The sequence below is a fragment of the Peromyscus maniculatus genome, chromosome 6 (assembly GCF_049852395.1).
Source record: "Peromyscus maniculatus bairdii isolate BWxNUB_F1_BW_parent chromosome 6, HU_Pman_BW_mat_3.1, whole genome shotgun sequence".
In the NCBI taxonomy this organism is placed as follows: Eukaryota; Metazoa; Chordata; class Mammalia; order Rodentia; family Cricetidae; genus Peromyscus; species Peromyscus maniculatus.
Window position 1 is genome coordinate 98724992 of NC_134857.1, and position 20882 is coordinate 98745873.

Here is a 20882-nt window from a genome sequence, read left to right on the forward strand (position 1 = left end):
GTCAATGTTTGCACAAGACACATGTGAATCTCAAGTTCTCAGTTTAGTATGAAATCTGACAGTTTTTCAAAGGTTCTTAGAACTTTAACTTTGCAAAATGTTTTCCACCAAAAATAGATTATCAATGATCACAGTGCACTTGAGATTATGAATAATTTACATTTTACTAGGTAAATACTTTGTTTCTTTTATATCCATTTTCTGAGTTACTTATATTCTACCCATAACTGTATGGCATGTTTTTGTTTTGAATTTAGAGAATCCTAGCCTAGTTGTTTCCTCTCACATTATTTGTGAATTCCTAGGTTTCTCCATATTAACTGAACTGAGCATCTACATGGACCTTAATTAACTCTGCTCTACAGGAGAGGGCAGCCAAGCAGAAGAAGACTATCTAGTTCAAGTTAACTCTTCCTGAGAATAAGGATTAATGCTTGGAATAAAGAGTCCCCTGTTTAGGGAGAGGCTATACCTGTAACCTGTAAACTCATAGCCCATTCTGTGTCCACCATGTATACTGAGGCAGAGGATATTGTCTGGGAGAAGGAAAGAGTTGGGGTAAAGAAGAAAAATGGGGCACAAGGAGAGGAGAGAGCTAAAGAAAAGAGAGAGAGACAGAGACAGACAGAGAAAGGGAGAAGAGGGGATGTGCAAATTGAAGCAATTAGAAGAGAGAAAATTTTCCTGAGGTATGGTTGTTTCCTTATGTTCTTGAAGTACTCCTTTCTCTTAAAGTATGTATACCACACTCCAGTTTTCAATAGATAAGATGTTCAAATCAATTTCTTTTCTCACAAGAAATAAATTCTAGTCATTGTTACATACACCATGCATTAGCAGTCACTGCTATTATTATTCTCTTCTACAATGTACACCTGAGAGCTAGTCTTAGCTATGATGCTCAACAGCAGTGCAACCGAGGAAAAATGACTAATTTCTGTCTTTCATCCTTACAAGCATGATGATAGAGTGACGATCAGCTCTGATGTATGTGAAAGGTCTGTACTATACATACCTGCATTATTAATTATATATAACAACTACACCACTGCTTTGATAATTTACCTAACATTTCTAAGATAACATTACTATTCTCTCTGTGTTTCCCAAGTAGAAAAGTGTTACTATTGTACCCAGTAAATCCTGCTACTATTTCAGATGTTGAAGGCTATTTATGTAAGAGACTCAGATGAAAAAAAAAAAAGATGGTTTACTGAAAAAGGATTCTTATCTTACCTGTCTTGCCAGCCAAACCAATCAGATTTTTTTTCTGATAATAATGTTTAGAAGTAATCAAACACTGGCATATTTATTCATAAAGTAAACAGTAAGAGAGGAAAGAGTTCTTTCAAAGACAGAGTTGTGCTTCAGAGACTGGGCCAGTACTAAATTTTCTTTTTGCTCTCCTTGAGGGTGGTGGCTTGCTAGACAGACTGGAGGAGTCTTATGTAACAATGTGTTTGCTGTTAGACTAATTTACAAAGTATTTTTCTTCTGTTATGGAAGAAATGTGCTGTAGAGCCTACATACCTAGAAAATAACTTATTTCAGAAAGTGACTTGGCCTATGGTGCTTTTTATTTTTGAAATTTTGATTTATGAAGTCAAATAGCTTAACTATTTTAAGCAAAAACAAGGAAATACTTAAATAATAACCCACAGCATAATCTTGGAATTTAAAAGGAAAGATAAAGTGTGTAGTAGTTACTTACGTCTATAGTCCCAGCACTTGGAAGGTAGAGGCAGTAAGGTCAGCTCTAGGCCTGCCTCTGCTACATAGGAAATTCATAGGTAGCCTGAACTACATGTGTACCTTTTTTGAACAAAGAAAAAGATAGCTTAGATTTAGGTTATGTATTTTCAGGTAAACTAACATATTAGAATTCACAGGCTATAACAGCATCCACTACACTACCACATAGCTCAGGACACAGATTTCTCTTTCTGCTGTTCTACAAGTTGGGCATCATCTCTTCCTCAGAAAGTTGTGTTTGCTCTGCTCTCCCCCACTCCCCACCCCCCATTAGCTGTTTTCCTCTGTGTACCCATCTCTGTGTATCCCTCTTCTGCATTTACAATATACTGTACTTAGGGTTACAATTTTATGACATTGATGTATATCACTGAACAATATATTTAGTGGTTCTTGTCCTTCTGTGGACTATTCTGTATTTATTTTTTGTAGACTGCTCTTTTCATTCAGCACCATTCATAAAATGTATCCATAGTGGCAGATCCAGCTGTGATTCAACCTGATCATCTTAGTTTTCATTGTCGTCCAATGCCATTGGACCCTAGTTCTCTGTCTAATCTCTTAGGACTAAGTTTTCTTTTTCTGCTCTTGAGGCCATCATGATTATCTTTATTCAGGAGTAGCCATGGTAACAGTATAATGCTTTTTTCATTCCAGAGAAGTTAAGTTAATGAACTTAAACAAATATAATCAGGATGTTCAGCATCCATTTTTTTTTTGAATGCTGAAAAACCACTATCATCATCACAATGGCTAAGAGGGCATTAGCACTTGGTTTTATAATGGTGATTCCATTAGCACATAAAACTGGGATGTCTCCTAACACTTCCTCTTCCATAAGCATCTGTTTTTGAAAATCTTAACATTGTTAATGCATTGAAAATCGGGGCCATGGTTGTTTATCTTCTTTGTATAGAATCTAATTGATGAGAGAGAGGAGGGATTCTAAAGCAAGGTACATCAAGATCATGATGGGAAAACGTACAGAGATGACCAGCCACATTAGTGGAAACCCGTGAACTGCGGACCAATAGCTGTGGAGCCGGCTGTACAAGGACTGTCCTAGGCACTTTGGATATGTGAGACATTTGTTTAGCTTGAACTGTTTGTGGAGTCCCCAAGCAGGGAGATTGGGATCTGTCCCTAGTGCATGAGCGGGCTTTGTGGAGCCCAGTCCCTTTGTGGAGCCTTGATGCAGCGGGGAGGGGCTTGGACCTGCCTCAACTGAATGTACTGGGCTCTGCTGACTCAACAAGAGACTTTGACTTGGAGGAGGTGGGAATGTTGGGGGGGGGGAACTTGGGGGTTGGGAAGAGGGAGGAGGGGGATCTGTGGTTGGTATGTAAAATGAATAGAAAATTTCTATTCATTTCAATAATTAAAAAAAACAGAGAGAATAGACTTATATCTAGTCCAAGTGTTCCTGACGATGTTTATTCAATTAATTCCATTAATCAATATCAATATACCTTAGCTATTAAAAATTAAAGTAAGTAATTCTCTTATGAAATGATACTCAATTTCTTGTGTTCCCTCTTCAAAAGCTTTAGTAAATTATTGCTCATTTATTGAAACTCTAAATCTAATCATCTAACCAACGATAATTTGTTGGATACCCATTTTCATTCATCTGTCCCTTTTTAAAAAATCTAAAATGTCTCAATCTGTAGAGGAAGTTTTTGACAAGTTAGTTGCAAGGACAACTCAATGTGAGAAAAACAAGCTATTTTTTTTAGACCTATTACTGGGTGACTGTTATAATTTTGTCACTTTGATTCAATTCTGCAAATATTTTTTTTTTAATTTGTTAAGTTACTGAGTCACAGATAGTTCACGAATTCTACATAGTACTATCTATAGTGCTATAATTCATTGTTTATATTAAGGAAATGGAAGAGTTAGACTTAGACTGAAGAGACATTCCCAACAGGGTCTTCATTACTGTTATATTGCTGTGAAGGGACATCATGACCAAGGCAATTTATAAAATCAAGCATTTAATTGGGGGCTTGAACCCCCCCCTCTCTCTCTCTCCTCTCTCCTTTTCACTCTCCTCTATCTTCCTGTGTTCCTCATTCCCATTCTATTTTTTTCCAGGTAAATGAGACCATAGAATAGTTTCTTTTCTGAGGTTCATTGGATAGGTTTACATGTGATAATAAGGTAAAACCTTAGGTCAAGAGGATTTTACAAGGGGGTTAAGATGTGTCCTTACTTCAAAATAGGTTCATAGTTTTCTATCTCGGATTCCCAGAAGAGTACAGGCCTATAGCTAGTTTCTTTTTTTTTAAGTGATATTTGAAATCATATATGCTAGCTCTTAAGTATGCTTTATTGTTGTTATAATATTTGAATTATCTATATGCAAAATTAATATCACCTCTTTGTAGGCAAACTTCATAGCAACTTTTCAATTGTGCAGGACTTAATTCTTGACTCTCAGTGCATAGGAGACTTTAACCAGACTCTAAAGTAACTCCTCTCCAGTCTGTCTATCCTGACTCACCTCGATGACTTGAACTAAGTCTCTGTTCACCTCCCTGGCTAGGTACTCTGCACGGGAACAGGTTGTTTTCTGGGTTGGATTTATGCAGGAGAAAACATTTAAAATAGTGGGTAAAAGAAGAAGGACCTCAGCAATGAAAGAGTGTGAAATCTGAAAATTGGAACAGAGCAGAAAACTCGGGTCATTCAAAGGAAACATTTCCAGAAATGTCTTTTCCAACCCTGGCAGCACAATAGCGCCTACCTGGAGAGACACAGAGGCACCCGCAGGGACGCTGCATACACATTGAAGCATTTGCCAGGATGGAAATTTGACCCGTCTGCTAGAGCTTCCTGGAGTGATTCTATTTGTCATTTTAGCGTTTATGATTGTGTAACAGGGTTTTTCAACAGCAAATCAAAGCGAGGCTGGTGATATTGTGCACAAACACAATAGAAATGGAATGGCTTAATTAGTAAAAATTTAACTGGCATGATTCCTATAAGTTAAAATGTACATATTTAAGGAGGCTTTTTGTAACATTTATACCATTTATTTTATAATATACTAATTCGAATGTAAAAGTGAATGTAAATTAACAGAAATTAACATGCAATGTGAAGAAAAGTCCTTTTATCCTCTGCAACTGTAGCATTTGGCACATTCAGGAATAAATAATCTTTTGTGGCAAGGGTATGCCTTATCAAACATATGCAGATCAGCACTAATTAATGCTAATTAAGGTTTCCTGTCTATCTAGTTGGAAAAACGTCCAAATGTTATGAAATCCAGTTAGTATGCCTATTACACTAATTGTTTTATATGGGGTGGTTCTTAATTAAAATATGTAAATTGACCTTAATTGCTATATACTAATGGGGGTTCATGTTATCTCACTAAAAATGACAAGATGGTGAGGAGGGGTACTTAAAAGACTAATTCTGATAAATCCTTAACTAAATGACCTTTATTCAAAATTAATTTTAATTGGAAGTTGGCAAAAGAAACATTTTTTCCTTCTTTGTTTCTTTTTAGTTTAAGTAATGGAAGAATGTTATTCTTCTTTGCTAATACTGCTTTAGAAGCAGCCTGGGATTGGTAATTACACTTAACAAGCAAGTTAATTTCACTGTTTATATTTATCAGGAAGTTATTGATAACCTCATTTCAATCTTGGGAACGGGAACTATCTTCACACTGAATATGAGTAGATATACTCACTTACACACAAATATATATATATACAGAGAGAAAGAGAGAGGGAGAGAGAGAGAGAAATGTGAATATATGTGTATCTATGTGCATAGGTATACATATTTATACATATATAGGTAATTTGACCCAGTTAATTTTTTAGCATATGTGTTAAAGTTTAATGAGCTAGTAATAGTAATATGTTTTCCTAGTTGATTTGCATTTAAATAACATTTTAAGAAAATTATACATTTTGTCTTTAAACATTAATTCTTACTGGAGTTAATGATTAGAGCTACTTAGATTACATAGACCTACATGGAATTCTAATGTTTATTTATTTTTTTAAACTGCAAACAAACTAAAATATATACACCCCAAACCAGCATGAAATTATTTAATTAAAATAGTTTTTGTTTTCTACTATGTACAATTTAGAACTGCAAGAAGTTAGCAAAAGCTAGAAAATTTTTTATTCTACCATTTCATTTGGAAATAGCATATGCTCAACTGTAATTTAAAGTATGTTAAAACCTCATCTGGAAAAACGTGAGAAGAGACTTGGTAAAATATTGTCACATGGAAATGAGTACATAATAAAGATCGCAGGTTTTCTTTGTGGAACAGAGACTCAATATGTTTTCTCTTTCATTAGGACATCGTGACAAACGTCTCGCCCAGAATCATCCGGGGGACCACTTCTGGCCCCATGTATGGCCCTGGACAAAGCTCTTTCCTCAACATTGAGCTCATCAGTGAGAAAACAGCTGCATATTGGTGTCACAGTGTCACCGAACTAAAGGCTGACTTCCCGGACAATGTAAGTGTGATTTAACATCTAAAACAAGAGAGCGGGCATGAGTTGCTGAATGTTTATTTAAACATCCAATTCATAGGCTTATAAATATTAATGAGTATAATATATTTTATTAAAGAATCTGCCAGTTGCTTGGCTGATGCATAGAAAGATAAAGAAAGAAAGCTGGAGAACTCATAAAATCCCTCCCCATGTGAGGCTTTGTTATAAATGGGCACTGTGTGCAGGGAAGAAGCCTCTACATAAGCAGAAGAAAGAGGAACGAAATACCCATTTTATTGAGTTGGTTTTCATCACATGTGGCTGGTATTTATGAAGGTGATGACCTTAGGGAGAAATTGCAGGCTATAAATCATTTTAAATATAAAGCTAAGACTGAAACAGAATATCTTATGTAGGTTATTTATATATTTTTCAGTGGGAGATAATTTACCAGATAATTTTAATACCCTTAGACTAAATGAACTCACTGTTTTGCAGAAAGCTTTATTTTTAAGGAACTATACGGAATCCTTGCAATAAAAGTCAGATTTGTAATAGAGAGTATTTTCTCTTTAGTAGTCTAGTTGAGGTTATTCTTGGTATCATTCCTTCATTCTCCCACTCCCTGTCCCAATGTCTGCCCTTCTGTATTTCTGTTATTCTTTCAGTGAGCTGTGGTGAATGGAGCCTGAAGTATCCAGCAGTGTGTGTCTGTTTATGTTATAGAAACGATTATTCTGCAGGGACAAAAGAGAGCACATGTTGCGTGCTCTTGTGATATGTATTTTTAAATATTTAAATACTTTTGAGCTCAAGGGAATTCATGAATGGTTGCCTATAACCTGAAAAATCAGTCTTCCAAAGGAAGCATGATATTGCCCAGCAGATCAAGAAGTGTTCTTTCAGGTAGCTTGGCTGCTTCTGTGTTCTCTCTTACCCTTAACCAAATATAGTCATATAGGACAGGCATAATGTGTCTTCCTCAAAACAGTCCTTCAGATGTAAAGGGAACTATGGAGAACCATCAGAAATCTTAAGCATCTGCTCATTAAATGTTCCTAAGTTTGGGAGCCTGATGTTGCAATTACCTTTCCTGTGATACAGTTAAGTCTTTGCAACAAAGATGCCAAGTGTCTGTTTCCTAAAGAACCCATATCTTTTTAGGAATTTTTTCCTTAGCTAGCCGAAAACAAGAGACCCAACTGTAAAAACAAAGTATTAATAAGTACCCTAACTAAGTCTCTGGTACTGAATATTCTGGTAGGTACTGAACATTTCATTTTCATCACAATAGTAGGTAGGTACTTAAGATATCACGTACTCTGTGTCAGACATTGTTATAAAAAGCTTTGTATAATTTAAGCTTGCTGGATGCTTCAACATCATCATAAAATAGATACTGTTACATGCCCAAGTTCAGAGTGGAGGAAACCAAGGCATATGAAAGTAAGGAATTTTGCTCATGAATTAATATAAAAATCTATCATAAAGTTGAAATTTGAACTTGAATTTTGTTTTAACCATCTATGCCTCTGTATATTAGTGTCTTAAGTATAACTGCATATGTTGCTCTTAAAAATTCAGTATTACTTTCTAATGTAACATACAAAACAATATGAAATAATTATGCTTTTCCCTCAAACTGCTTCAGTGTTGAATGAAATCAGTGTTTCTGATATAAACAAACAAACCAACTGAACAAAAATATTTTTGTTGAAAAAGTAATGCCCAGCAATGGCTTTCTTAAACTCACATGATTCTGTCTGCTTTTGCTGAGGCAGAGATAAGTTGTGATAACAATGGCCACCGAGAAATGACAGTCAAGGAGGGAATATGTGGGTTGGAGCCCATGGCTTTCTGATCCACAGTCAAGAAGAAAGAAGAGGCACATTTCAACGTTAGATTACCCTGGCAACAATGTTTTTCTCTTATAATGCTTTTGTGTGTGTTTGAAAAAATAATGCATGACACTTCCCCCCAATCCTTTCCCCATTTAGATTATACTCATTAGTCTTTTCTCTGTACTCTTAGAACTCATTTTTACCGTTTTTACTCCCCATACCAAATATAACACTTTAAACACAATTAAAGTGGCATTCTCATTTGAACCCACGGAAGGAGCACGTGTGCACCCAGATACCACCATGCTGAGAGGAACGTCTCCCCCACTGTTTCAGAATTATTCTGATGCCAAACCCAATGAGCTGAGTGAAAGGAGGTGACCCTTCTTTTTCCAACTTTAATTATCACTCTCACTGGAGTTTTCCCACATCATTCTCAAGTGCGTGGCTGCCACCTTTAATGACAGGGATTGGATAATTCAACCCACTGTGGCAGCTTCTAAGCAAGGGCAAAGTTTTCTGAGAAAGAAATTGTGCAAGGGGATATGGGCAGCTGATATCTGCAGCTAGGGTCTGTTTCCAGATGGGAGGCTACAGCTGCTTATGAACCAGAGGAGACAGCTACATAGCATCGTGAATAGAAAGGTAAGAAGGCTCCAGAAGGTGATGTGAGGGGTATTTGAACTCGAGCTGTAATAGAGCCCACCTTCAAGCTAGACCTGCTTGACTCCCAAATTTTCCTTTATATTTATCTGAGAATTAAATTTGGCACACGGATCATTGTAGTGACAAGTTATTACTAACAGAGTTTTTGTTCGTAAGCTGAGATTTTGCAAAGCTTATTATGAAATATACTGTATAATTAGGGCTTACAGAAATCAGTTTAAAGTGAATCTTTTCACCGGCATTACAAAAGCTGAGAACGGGCATATTTTAGGCTTAAGGGGAAAAAATACACGTGATTTGCCTGAATGTACTGAGTTAGCAAGGAAAGACATACTCTTGTATCATTCTGATCAACTGGAAGTTAGGGGTAGGCAGACATTCAGTGGTGAATATCTGCTGGTAAATACAGACCAGACCAGGATGAGGACTTTGTGGAGACAGTAACAGAGGAGGGACAATGGCTATGTAAATATTCTTTCTCTACACTACTACCTCCTCTTCATTGCTGGGAAACTATTTCTCAGCTAATGGCACTGCACACAATTAAGTTCACAACGACGCTAAAGAAGTTGATCTCTATCCTCATTCCTGGAGGTGTTATGGGCCAGTAGCCTCTAAATGCAAAATCTTCATCTTCTATGTGTACCAGAGACTCCTTCCACCAAGGAAAAATTTAAGCCCTTCTGCTTTTCTGAATAATAAAGGAATAATTCAGAATACTTAAGGCTATGAAAGATCATGACTAGGTAAAAGTGAAATGTTCAAAACACTTTCTGAAAACAGAGGATGGAGGAGGCTGGAAGGGTTGTAGATTAGTGTGTAAAGTGCTTACCATGCAAGCAAGAGGACCTGAGTTCAGTTTCCAGCATCCACATGAAGCCAGGCATTGCAGCATGCAAGTATAACCCATGCACTGGGGCTGTGGTGGCCATGACGGGGAGACAGGCTGATCCTAGTTGCTCACTGGACATCTGTTCTAGGTAATTTGCGTCTTAGGTTGAGTGAGACCCCTACCTCAAAAAGTAAGGTACAAAACAATAGAGGAAGACTGTTGACATGTGTTGCTGGAGGGCTTCTCTCCAGGTTCCACCAAGCCCCGCAGTCCCACAATCCATGTATAAAATAATCACTCAGATGTTTATATTACTTATAAACTGTATGGCCATGGCAGGCTTCTTGCTAACTGTTCTTTTATCTTAAATTAACCCATTTTTATAAATCTATACCTTGCCACATGGCTGGTGGCTTACCGGCGTCTTTACATGTTGCTTATCCTGGCGGTGGCTGCAGTGTCTCCCCTCCTTCTTCCTGTTTCCCCAATTCTTCTCCCTCCTTGTCCAGTCTATACTTCCTGTCTGGTCACTGGCCATCAGCGTTTTATTTATATAGAGCGATATCCACAGCACTTTCCCTTTTCTTCTTTTTTTAAGAAGGAAGGTTTTAACTTTAACATGGTAAAATTACATATAACAAAAGAATTATCGAGCAAGAATTACAGTTACAATATTAAAGAACATGTCCTATCTATCTTATATTTGTGAGTTTAAGGTTTTATATCTAACTTATCTTTTATCATAACTGAGGAAATTACAACTATCTAGTCTTTAACCACATCAAAGACCTGAGAAGGAACAAAATGGTACCTGAGAAATGGTAGATGGATGCAAGCAACTTTCGGGAATCTTGCAAGAGTAGACCAAGACAGCTGGCAGCCTGGACAGTCACCTAATGTTTCTCAGCATTGTTGGTGCATTCAAATTGGCTACAGGCCTCGAGTATCTGACAGACCATTTTCAGAAGCAGGAATTCTGAAAGACCATCTTACCCTGTCTTGGCAGAGTACAGTGGTCGCTTTCCTTGTGTCCCGCTTGTCCAGAAAGGACAGCATTGTATTCGTACTGTCAGCCATCAAGGCAAGGGCAGTTCTTTGCCCAGTAGGCCATTTTGTGCCAAGAAGACAAACTTCCAAATGGAAATGTCTTAGAAGCCCAATATTCTCTCGGATCAAATTGGCACAGCCAGGAGCAATTGTGTCTCATGTCAACAGAATTCTAAGTTATTTAAATGCCATATTCTCTAGGTCTATGAAGTGTTTGAAGATTACCTATCTATCTGAAATATATCTATGTATACCTAGAAGACTTAACTAACATGGCTACAAATATGATTATCATAGATGACTAATTATTAATCTATTTTTTAATTATCCATTACAATTTTAAATGAGTTACATAAACATAATACCTCAAACAAGAAGAGAAATATATATATATATATATATATATATATATACAGTATAACAAAATTAACTTTAAGTTTGTATCAATAAACTAAAATTTATACCAATGTAAAACATTTTAAACAACTAAAATCTATACCAATATAAAACATTTTAAACAAGTTGTTTTTTAAAAGTAGGTTCATTAATCTACCCTTTTATCTTATCATCTCTATATCCTCCTATATATCTATATCATATCCCCTTTTCTTTTTTAGAAAGACATCACATTTATAATCAACCTGTTTTAAATAAAAATATTGGTTTTTCTCTGTCCCACACCAGAGGGCTCTTTTGATTTGGGACACAAGAATCTCTTAACCATTTTTTTTAAGCAATATGTCTGGGTTTAGAGGGGGAGTGAGCCAATTCCACCTCTAAAGCCAGCTTGGTATATTTGGGAATTTGGGCGTAGCATCTCTTACTACTTTCTGCTGGAGGGGGGCGCTGTATCTTATGGGGACGCAAAGAAAATTTTAGGCCTGTAGGGTAATTCGTGTGGCTGTATTGTGTGAACCAGTTGCCTTGCAACTGCTCTGGATGTTGGATCATCTGGACCGTGGTGTCATCGGAGACCTTTTAGGGGGTCTTGGCTGGTGAAGCCTGATGTATCTTAATCTGGAACAAATCCACAGCCTCTGGCTTTCTGTGGAAACAAAAGCAGAACCTCTTTTCCAAAGCAACATATCCTTATAGCCAAATTTTGAAGTCAAGTTACCTTTAAAATATACATATTGGTTTAATTCAACATCTTTTTCAATCAAATGATTTTTTATAGTTAAAAATCCCAAAGACAACACAATCCAGATTGTCTGTGTAATATTCATCTTTATGTGGCTTTTTTTATATTAATTTCTCTTTTTTTGTCTCTTTCAAGCCTGCGTATTGTGAATCTATTGCTTTAAACTGCAGTATTCTAACACTGAAATGGCTCTGTGGCTGCTGGCTCCGCCCATTTCAGCTTACCAACATGGCGATTTCTGCCAGTTCTGTGAGTCATCAAGTCTCAGAAATAGTGGATCTATGGTTTTATCAAAGCAGTGTGTAGCCCAGAAACCTTTTTTTTTTTTTTTTTTTTTTTTAATACTAGTAAAGACTAAATCTACCACACAGCGTAATGTGCCACTGGCAGATACCTCATTACTGCCATACTACTGGTCAAATGCAAACGCCAGGAACCCGGCAGTAGTTCAAACCCGCGTTTTGTGGTGTTTAGCTGCCCTTATGAGACATGAAGCAGGAACCTGGTTTTGGCTCTGTTTAGAATTGATTATTAAATATTTTCAGGTTTAAGGTGGAAACTCGAGCCTTTGGGTGCCATTTGTTGCTGGAGGGCTTCTCTCCAGGTTCCACCAAGTCCCGTAGTCCCATGTATAAAATAATCACTCAGATGCTTATATTACTTATAAACTGTATGGCCGTGGCAGGCTTCTTGCTAACTGTTCTTTTATCTTAAATTAACCCATTTTTATAAATCTATACCTTGCCACGTGGCTGGTGGCTTACCGGCGTCTTTACATGTTACTTGTCCTGGCAGTGGCTGCAGTGTCTCCCCTCCTTCTTCCTGTTTCCCCAATTCTCCTCTCTCCTTGTCCCACCTATACTTCCTGTCTGGTTTTATTTATATAGAGCGATATCCACAGCAGACATAGATCTCCACATTCCGCCCACCCTTGTATAAGTAAACACATTCTCCACGTATGTGTGCACACACATATACCACAAACATGTAAAGTAAAAATAAGGTAAAAGATACAGTGATAATTTTTAACAATCGACTTTTTAAAATTTTTAAACAAGTATGTATTAGACATTAAGCCTACTTCTCTCAATCCTTCTCCTGTCCTTCCTTCTCTTCTCTGTCTTCCTTCCTGAAAGTCCCCTTTGTTCTGGTAGCCACTTTCATACCATGTATACCTGCAAATGGAAGAATTCTGAGGAACTTAGACTTAGAATTTAATTTCAAGTGTATTTCAGAATCGCTGGGGAACTGAAGAAACTCCTGCCTGAGTTCAATCATTCCAGAAATCATGGTATGGGCACAATGTGTGTGTGTGTGTGTGTGTGTGTGTGTGTGTGTGTGTGTGTGTGTGTGTGTGTGTGTGTATGTGTGTGTGTGTGTGTGTGTGTGTGTGTGTGTGTGTGTGTGTGTGGACAGTCAATACTTTTCATAGAGCTCACTAGATGATTGTGTTACATACAGAATTATTTGTGGACCTTGATATATGAAACTCCCTTTTGTTAGAACTATTCACTAAAATAATTTTCTTTTCATTTGGAGCTGAGCTTCACATACTGGTACATTTCTGAAACGCAATCAGAAGAGGGATAGCGATGGTGGGTTCCTGTCCAGTGCTAGTGGGTGAGGCAGAAGAATTAGAAATCTCCACATTACACCTTGGAGAGGGATGCTGCTTTGCTTTGTTCTGTTGTTTTCTGTTTGTTTGTTATTTTGTCAAGTTGACATAATCTAGAGTCACCTGGGAAGAGGCAACATCATCTGAGGAATTTCTTCTACCAGATTTGTCTGTAGGCATGTGTGTGGAGTGTTTTCTTGAGTAATGATTGATGGGTGAGGACTCAGCCCACTGTGGGCAGTACCAGCTCTGGGCAGGTGGTCCTCCTGAGTTGTATAGTAATGGTATCTGAGTTACCCAGGAGTAGGGGACACCAACCACTATGCGGCTTTCCTCCATGGTTATGCTTCAGTTCTCGCCTCTAGGTTCCTGGTTGAGTTCCTGCCCTAACTTCTCTCAATGATAGACTGTGATATGAAAGTGTAAATGAAATAAATCCTTTCCTTACCCAAGTTACTTTGGATTGTGGTCTTTTATCACAGCATCAGAGAACCAAACTAAAGTGGGTGACCTTTTTATTTCAGTCCGATGTAACCCAAGAAACTGGGAGAGCTGGAGAAAGAGCTCAGGGGTGAAGCATGGGGGCTGCTCTTCTAGAGGACCAAGCTTCAGTTCCCAGCACACACACACTGGCTCGCAATCATATGTAAATTCAGTTCCAGGGAATCTAACACCTAATTCCACTGGCAACTGCCTAGAGAGAAGCTCACATATGCACTCAGACATCCCCATAAATAATAATTAATGAATTAAAAATAACACACGAAAATGACAATCAATGTTATTACAAGTTTTCCTCAACTACTCCCTCACATGTACACTCTCAAATACAGACTTCCCAAAAAAAGAAACTAAGTATTTTTAGCTAATAAAGAACCTCTGTAATCAGACAGTAGTTACTATGGCTTTAGTACCTGCTCAAAACCCTGGGTATCCCAGTTCTTTTGCTCTGCAGTTTATCTGCTCCTGCAGAAAATAACGTCAGCAACTCAGTTGGACTGAGGTTTGAGTAGTTACCAGACCTCACGTTAAATCCTCTATCCAGAAATGAGAACAAATGCTGGCAGATGGAGATGGAGTCAGACTACAGATAACATTCGAGCAAATAGGATGCTCCTTGCTTCTTCTTCGGAGACCTGTTGTTCTGCAGCTTCCGCAGGGCTCCTTACAAGCTCCATAAAGGCTGGCTCATCACAAGCAGGCCTCATTTAAAAAATTACAATTACCTTTCAATACTGGGAGGGGGGACTTTTGTAACTCAATCAGCTTGTCGAGAAAAAGTGAAATTTAGTAACAGATGAAACTACCTATCTGTTGTCTGGTCAGCAATGACTGTTAAAAGTTGTGGAATAGTCACAATCGGCATTCAAGCTTCCCTCTACTCTTTCCCAGCTATGTTCCCTCTGGAGTTTTCCGAGCTTGTCAAGTCTCTGTTTCTACCCATTTCTACAAGCTGATTAAAAAAGTAATAAATTAAGAAACCACTGGAGCAGCTGCTGAAGGGAAGGCTGCTGGGTCCCTTGGAAATGGTTCCCTTGTTCACACCACAGTGATTTCTTAATACTGTTTATAAATTCCTGAGGATATGGGTATTTCTCAGACTCCCTCTTTCCCCTAACTTCTGGATGAATCCTTCCTTGGATTAACTATTAGCAGCATCTCACTGGATTTTTAAGCCCATCTAGTTTGCAAAATAGACACAAGTTGTAGTAGGAGTGGGGGTCGTCCATAAGTTGTTATCCTCACATAACTCAGTTCTGACTTCCCTAGAGTTGATAAAGGCAGAGAGCTCACAGTCAGCAAGGGTAGGACGGAAACAGCCTTTCACCTCACTTGCCATTCAGCAACATTCTCAGTCTGAGTCACCCCCTCTGCAAAAGTAATGCTTATCCTCAGAGGTCATTAGGAAGACTAGCAGGTATTATGAATGACATTCTGACACACTGCAATTATTCACTACTATACATTATAGCCCATAAAACACTTTCTGTATTAACTTTTATTCCAGTTCAATCTAATATTCTTTCTTGATACCTTCTACCAGAGATATTTGATAAGCCAAAGGTAACAGCAGAGTTGCAGCACTTAAGATACATAGTGAAAATTATTTTCAAAAAATTATTTGAACTGATGGTTTATATGAAATATAAACCATGCATGATTGGGCCTTTTTGGAGCTCAATGCCTGTGGTGGGACAACTTACACAGCCTTGGTGCAGGGGGAGGGGCTTGGACCTGCCTCAACTGAATGTACCAGGCTCTGCTGACTCCCCATGGGAGGCCTTGCCTTGGAGGATGGGGAAATGGGGGTGGATTATGGGGGGTGGGGGGTGGGGGGTGGTAGGAGAGGGGGACCAGTGGTTGGGATGTAAAATGAATAGAAAATTTCTTAATAATAAAAAAAAGAAAATGAAATAAAATGCTGTTTTTAAATAGATACCAATATAAAAAGAAATTAAAGACTGAGCCAGGCCTAGTGACACATACCTATAATCTTAGCTGAGACGAGAGGATTTCAAGTTTGAGCCCTCCAGACTACATAGTGAAACCCTGTCTCAAGAAAATAGATAAATGAGTAGAATTGTATGTCTTACGTCATCCAGGATTTTCTTTCTAATATTTCATTCATTGTACTCAATTGAGTTCCTCCCATTTATTCATTTGTTTATGTAGCTTCCCTTTAAAATGACACTGAATGAATGGCAGTTAGCACTATTTCCAGTCTAAATGCAGAAGCCAAAAAAAAAAAAAAAAAAAAGGATTAAAATGTGTTTAACTATACAAAAAATTGTGAAGATGATTGAACCAGAATGGGTAATATAGCTAACTTGTGGCTATGGGATTGGTTTTGACTCTCTGTATCTAAGTATTTATTAACTTATTTTTTTAAATGTTTTGAGGATTATATGCATGAATACCATATTTATATCATTTTTACCTCTCTCTCACTTGCCCTTCCAAGCCCTCCCAATACCAACATCTCACCCCCTCTCAAATTCATGACCTCTTCTTTAAATATGTGTATATTTGCATCTGTTTGTACACAGGTGCATAAGCATGTGCACACACACACACACACACACACACACACACACACACATACACACACAAACATCTGGATAACCTATTAAAGGGCTCGTTCCTGGAGAAAACTGATTCTCCATCTCTCAGTAGCCATTCATCTAGAATTTGGGTCTTGGGAAATTATCACACCCATATTGGCTTGACTACTGGTGTTGTCATTATTATTCAGGTCTTACTTAGGTAGCCATATTGTTGACATTTCATGGGTACAGCATCTATGACAAGTTTGAAGATGCTATCTAGCAGCAGGGGTCCTGATCTTCTGAGTCTTACAATCCTTCTGCCCTCTCTTCCTCAGTGTTCTCTGATGTTAATGTTTAGGTCTTAAGTTGTAGATGCCCCAATGAAACTGGACACCTCATGTCATTTCTCTACATTTTGACCATTTATGTATCTCTGTAGTGGCCTCTGCTGCTACAAAAAGCAGCTTCTTTAATGAGGGCTGAGAACTATACATATCTTTGGGAATAATGATAAATATTGAGAATATAGTTAGAAATTATACTGGTTTGGGAAAATGACAATATATATTCTCTTATTGGAACTATGGCCTTTTTAGCCATGAGTACTTGCCTAGGTTATAGTGTCAGGCATGCTTTTCTGCTACTGAGAGGGCTTTAAGCCTAATTAGACAATTGTTGGTTAGCCTCAAATCAAACTGCTACTGTTGAACTTTTGGGGGCATCTTTCCAGGTAGACTGGTTGTTGTGGTTCATAGGCTTTGATTTAGGAGTGTGAGAACTGTGCAGAAGGACTGTGGTGGTGGCCAAATATTTTCTTGAGATAGATGTCTCCAGATTCCTAAAAGAAAGCTTCTAGGTAGAGTAATGAAAACCTGGTTTATTTTCCCAACTGAAACAACAAAAATTAAACATAACAATGGGTTTTAAGACCCAGAACATTATGACATTATAATGACAGTCAAGATAATCATCACTGAAATATGAAAAACAAAATTCTGCTCTGCTACAGAAAGTTTCTGGGAATGAACTGAGACAGAGCTGAGGGATCAGAGAACAAATTGAGTAGAATTCATAAGGTAGAGAAAAAGACAGGAAAGACAAAGAGAACAAAGGTGTCAGAATCTTACACAGGAGTCCTCACACACAGTGTGTAGTAGAGTATAAACTAGTTTGTGCATGTGAGTTAACCAGTCTATAGAAAGGAACTGTCTGAGTGGAGTAGAGATCAAGGGCTGTTTATTTGTTTGTTTCCATAAACTTGGGAATAGCAACAAATTGGAAAGCCCCATCAATGGAAACCATTGGAGAGAACATACAGGAGGGTCCCAATTGAGCATTGCAGATTTATTTGTTATAGGCAGAAATTATCAACTTAAAGCAAAACTTGGAAACATTTTGAGGAATATAGAAATACCCAGTCCAACCAAGATAAAATTCACAGTGACTTAGAGCCAATAAAATTCACTTGCTATGTAAAAAGTGGCCTGGTCAGGCATCTCCATGACTGGTAAGGTGACCTGCTGATGTCCCACGCAACCTAAGTCAGAAGCTCATTTTCTAGCAAAAGGAGGATCTGTAGGGCCCTGCCCTTATTTTGGGTAACTGTTGTCTAGCTTGCTGACATTGACCTTGATATCCTCCCTATACTAATTCCCTGCCGGGTTCCACCCTCCTAAATGCTTAAGGGAAGTTCCTTGTCTGTGTATCCTGCATAATGGGCATTAACAGCATAGATGCAAGATTGTAAAACATCAGTATGGAACTTCTGCCCTCTGGTGTTGTCCCATTGTGCTGTAAGCCTGCATTTAAGACCTCCTCCCTCCTTCAATAAATGGCATTCGGAAGAAAAGAAAAGGAGAGAAGAGAAGAGAAGAGAAGAGAAGAGAAGAGAAGAGAAGAGAAGAGAAAATAAAAAGAAAATGTTACTTATAATCAAAGGAAAATCAATTGATATAAACCATCTGAGAACTGACAAGATAGAATTATTATTAAAATTATATTCCAAATGGTCAAAAGGCTAAGAAATAAAAGATAGATAAAAGATTTAAGCTTCCAAAGATAAAAACTGCTGAGAATTAGGTAAGAAATATGATGGAAGTCATAAACAACTTATTAGGCATATCAAAAGAGTAGCAAATTTAAAGACATTGAAATGAAAAATGAGAGAGTTAGGGGAAGGATGGAGGGAGAGAGTGATGGAGGAAGTAGAGATCAAGAATTACAGATAAAAAGCTAACAGTAGACATAAAATGATCCACTCATTATAAAAGAAGACAGATAAAAGGAAAAGAGAACACAGATAAGTCAGTTATAGTGGCTCATGCCTATGATCTCAACACAGGAAGAGCTGGGTCAGAGGGATTACTGTGAGTCTGAAGACAGCTTGGGATACATAGTGGGTTCCAGTCAGTGTGAGCTACAACGTGAGACTCTATCTAAAAAGTAAAATCAATGTAAAGTAATTTAGACATATGAAGAAGAAAGGGGAGTAGAGTGGGGTAGTGAGGGAGGAAGAGGGAAATCAAGTTTAGAGCAAGATGATAGAGTCAAGCCTCATCATTGAGCGTCACATTGAAAACATAAACAGTCTAAGCACCTCAATCAAAAATCAGAGATTTAAGGGCTAGAAATAAGAGCAAGACCCAGCTGTTTTTATGATATAGTTTCAAGTACAAAATTCAAATATGACATATCAAAGGCATTGAAATTATATTGTTGTGCCCAGATCGTGACCCCCAGAGAGACCACCAAAGACGAGCATGCCGGAATGCAAAAGCAAGGTTTAATTCTGGATATCCAAAAGCAATACAAGCCTAGGCAGGGACTTCGTCCAATACATCCAACACAGTGGAGGCTAGAGGAAGCGCCCACCTGTCTGCAAGCTCAGTTTTTAAAGGGAAAAGTCACAAGGTTACATCATTTAGGGGTGCTAGTATGGATACAATTCTGATTGGCTCGCTTCTAGGGACTTCTAGAAATTACTTCTAAGGGAGTGGTTGCCCGCTACCATTTCTCATTGGCTGCCCTCAGGTGGGGGCATTTCTGTGGTCAGTTACCCTGGAAACCAGGGAGAGGACATTCCATAGTCTGGCAGGCATTACCTCATGACTATCTTGTGACTCTGTACTTTTACACTTCCTGGTTTCTGGAATCTGAACTGACTGGTTTCAGTAACTAATGGCCTATTCCCAAAAGGAGAAATCTTAGGCCTTAATTTTAGGGTGAAAGCATTTTGGTTTTATTTCTAAGATGGCTCATTTTGGTCTCAATATTCCATGTCAACTTTAACAAAAATATTTCTTTAATGATAGATAAAATAGATGCCAAAGCAAGCATATTACCAGAACCAACCAAACAAAAAGATCATGTTCTCATGGTAAAGGGTCAATTTATCCATAATAGGCCCTAACAGCACTGTTTATATATATAATAACATAGCTGAAAGATACATGAAGAAAATACCAATATAGCTTTCAAGAAAAATGAGAAAGCCTATAATTATAGTTCGATATCTATTACCTTGATATCAGTAATTAATAGAATGAAACTATTAGATTTGAAAATTACTATCAATCAACTTATCTAATTGAAACTTTTGGAACATACCACTCAGTGGTAATAAAACAGGTTTTTTTTTAATATGGTCAGAGAGTTTAGAAAGATAGACTATATTCTAGTCCATGGAAGAAGTCCTACTGCTTTTAGAATAATTCAAGTCATACAAAATATATACTCCGATGACAAAATAATTCAATTCACAATTGAAACAAGAATCCTTTTGAAACAGTTAAAGGGAAATAATACACTCTTAACTCTTGTATCAAGAAAAAATGAAATTAGAAAGTATTTTGAAATAAATGAAAATTTAAATATGCCTAAATTTGTCATACGCCATACAGGAATTACTCATGAGGAAAAGTACGCCACCAGATGCGTAAATTCATGAGTGAGAAATGCAGGAAAATACTGAATTAATGACCTCAAATTCTACCTTTCAAAATTAGGAGGGAAAATTACTTAAGCTTAAAGTAAGTAATTAAATTACAGACTAAAGATCAATGGTGTTGTGGGAATCAGTGTAAAAAGAAGAATGCAAAATTAGATGAAGACAAGCCTGAATTGAGCACACCAAAAAGAATAAAACTTCATCAGGACTCATCAGAAGTAATAATTAAACAAAAAAACAAAAACAAAAAAAAGATGTAGATTTCTAACACACAGAATGAGATTGGTAATTCCACTAGATATATTAAGAAGAGATTACACTTGTCTTAGTCTTCATATTTCTTTTTCCCTTTGCTATAATAAAACACTCTGGCAGAAGCAGCTGAAGGGAAAAAGTGTTTATTTCAGCTCACAACTCAAATCTACAGTCCATCATCATGGCCATCAAGGCAAGGCATCAGGAGCTGGAAACAGCTGGTCATGCTGCATCCACAATTAGGAACCAGAAAGTAATGAAG

General features: G+C 37.6%; 1 protein-coding gene across 1 annotated transcript in view; it reads left to right on the top strand.

The window, feature by feature from the left end:
* Dpyd (dihydropyrimidine dehydrogenase) overlaps window positions 1–20882 on the top strand; it is an 837903-nt gene that overhangs the window by 490336 nt on the left and 326685 nt on the right. The window contains exon 14 of the mRNA XM_006977841.4: window positions 6087–6251. Within this exon, the coding sequence (XP_006977903.2) occupies window positions 6087–6251 (165 nt within the window). The remainder of the gene's footprint in view (window positions 1–6086; window positions 6252–20882) is intronic.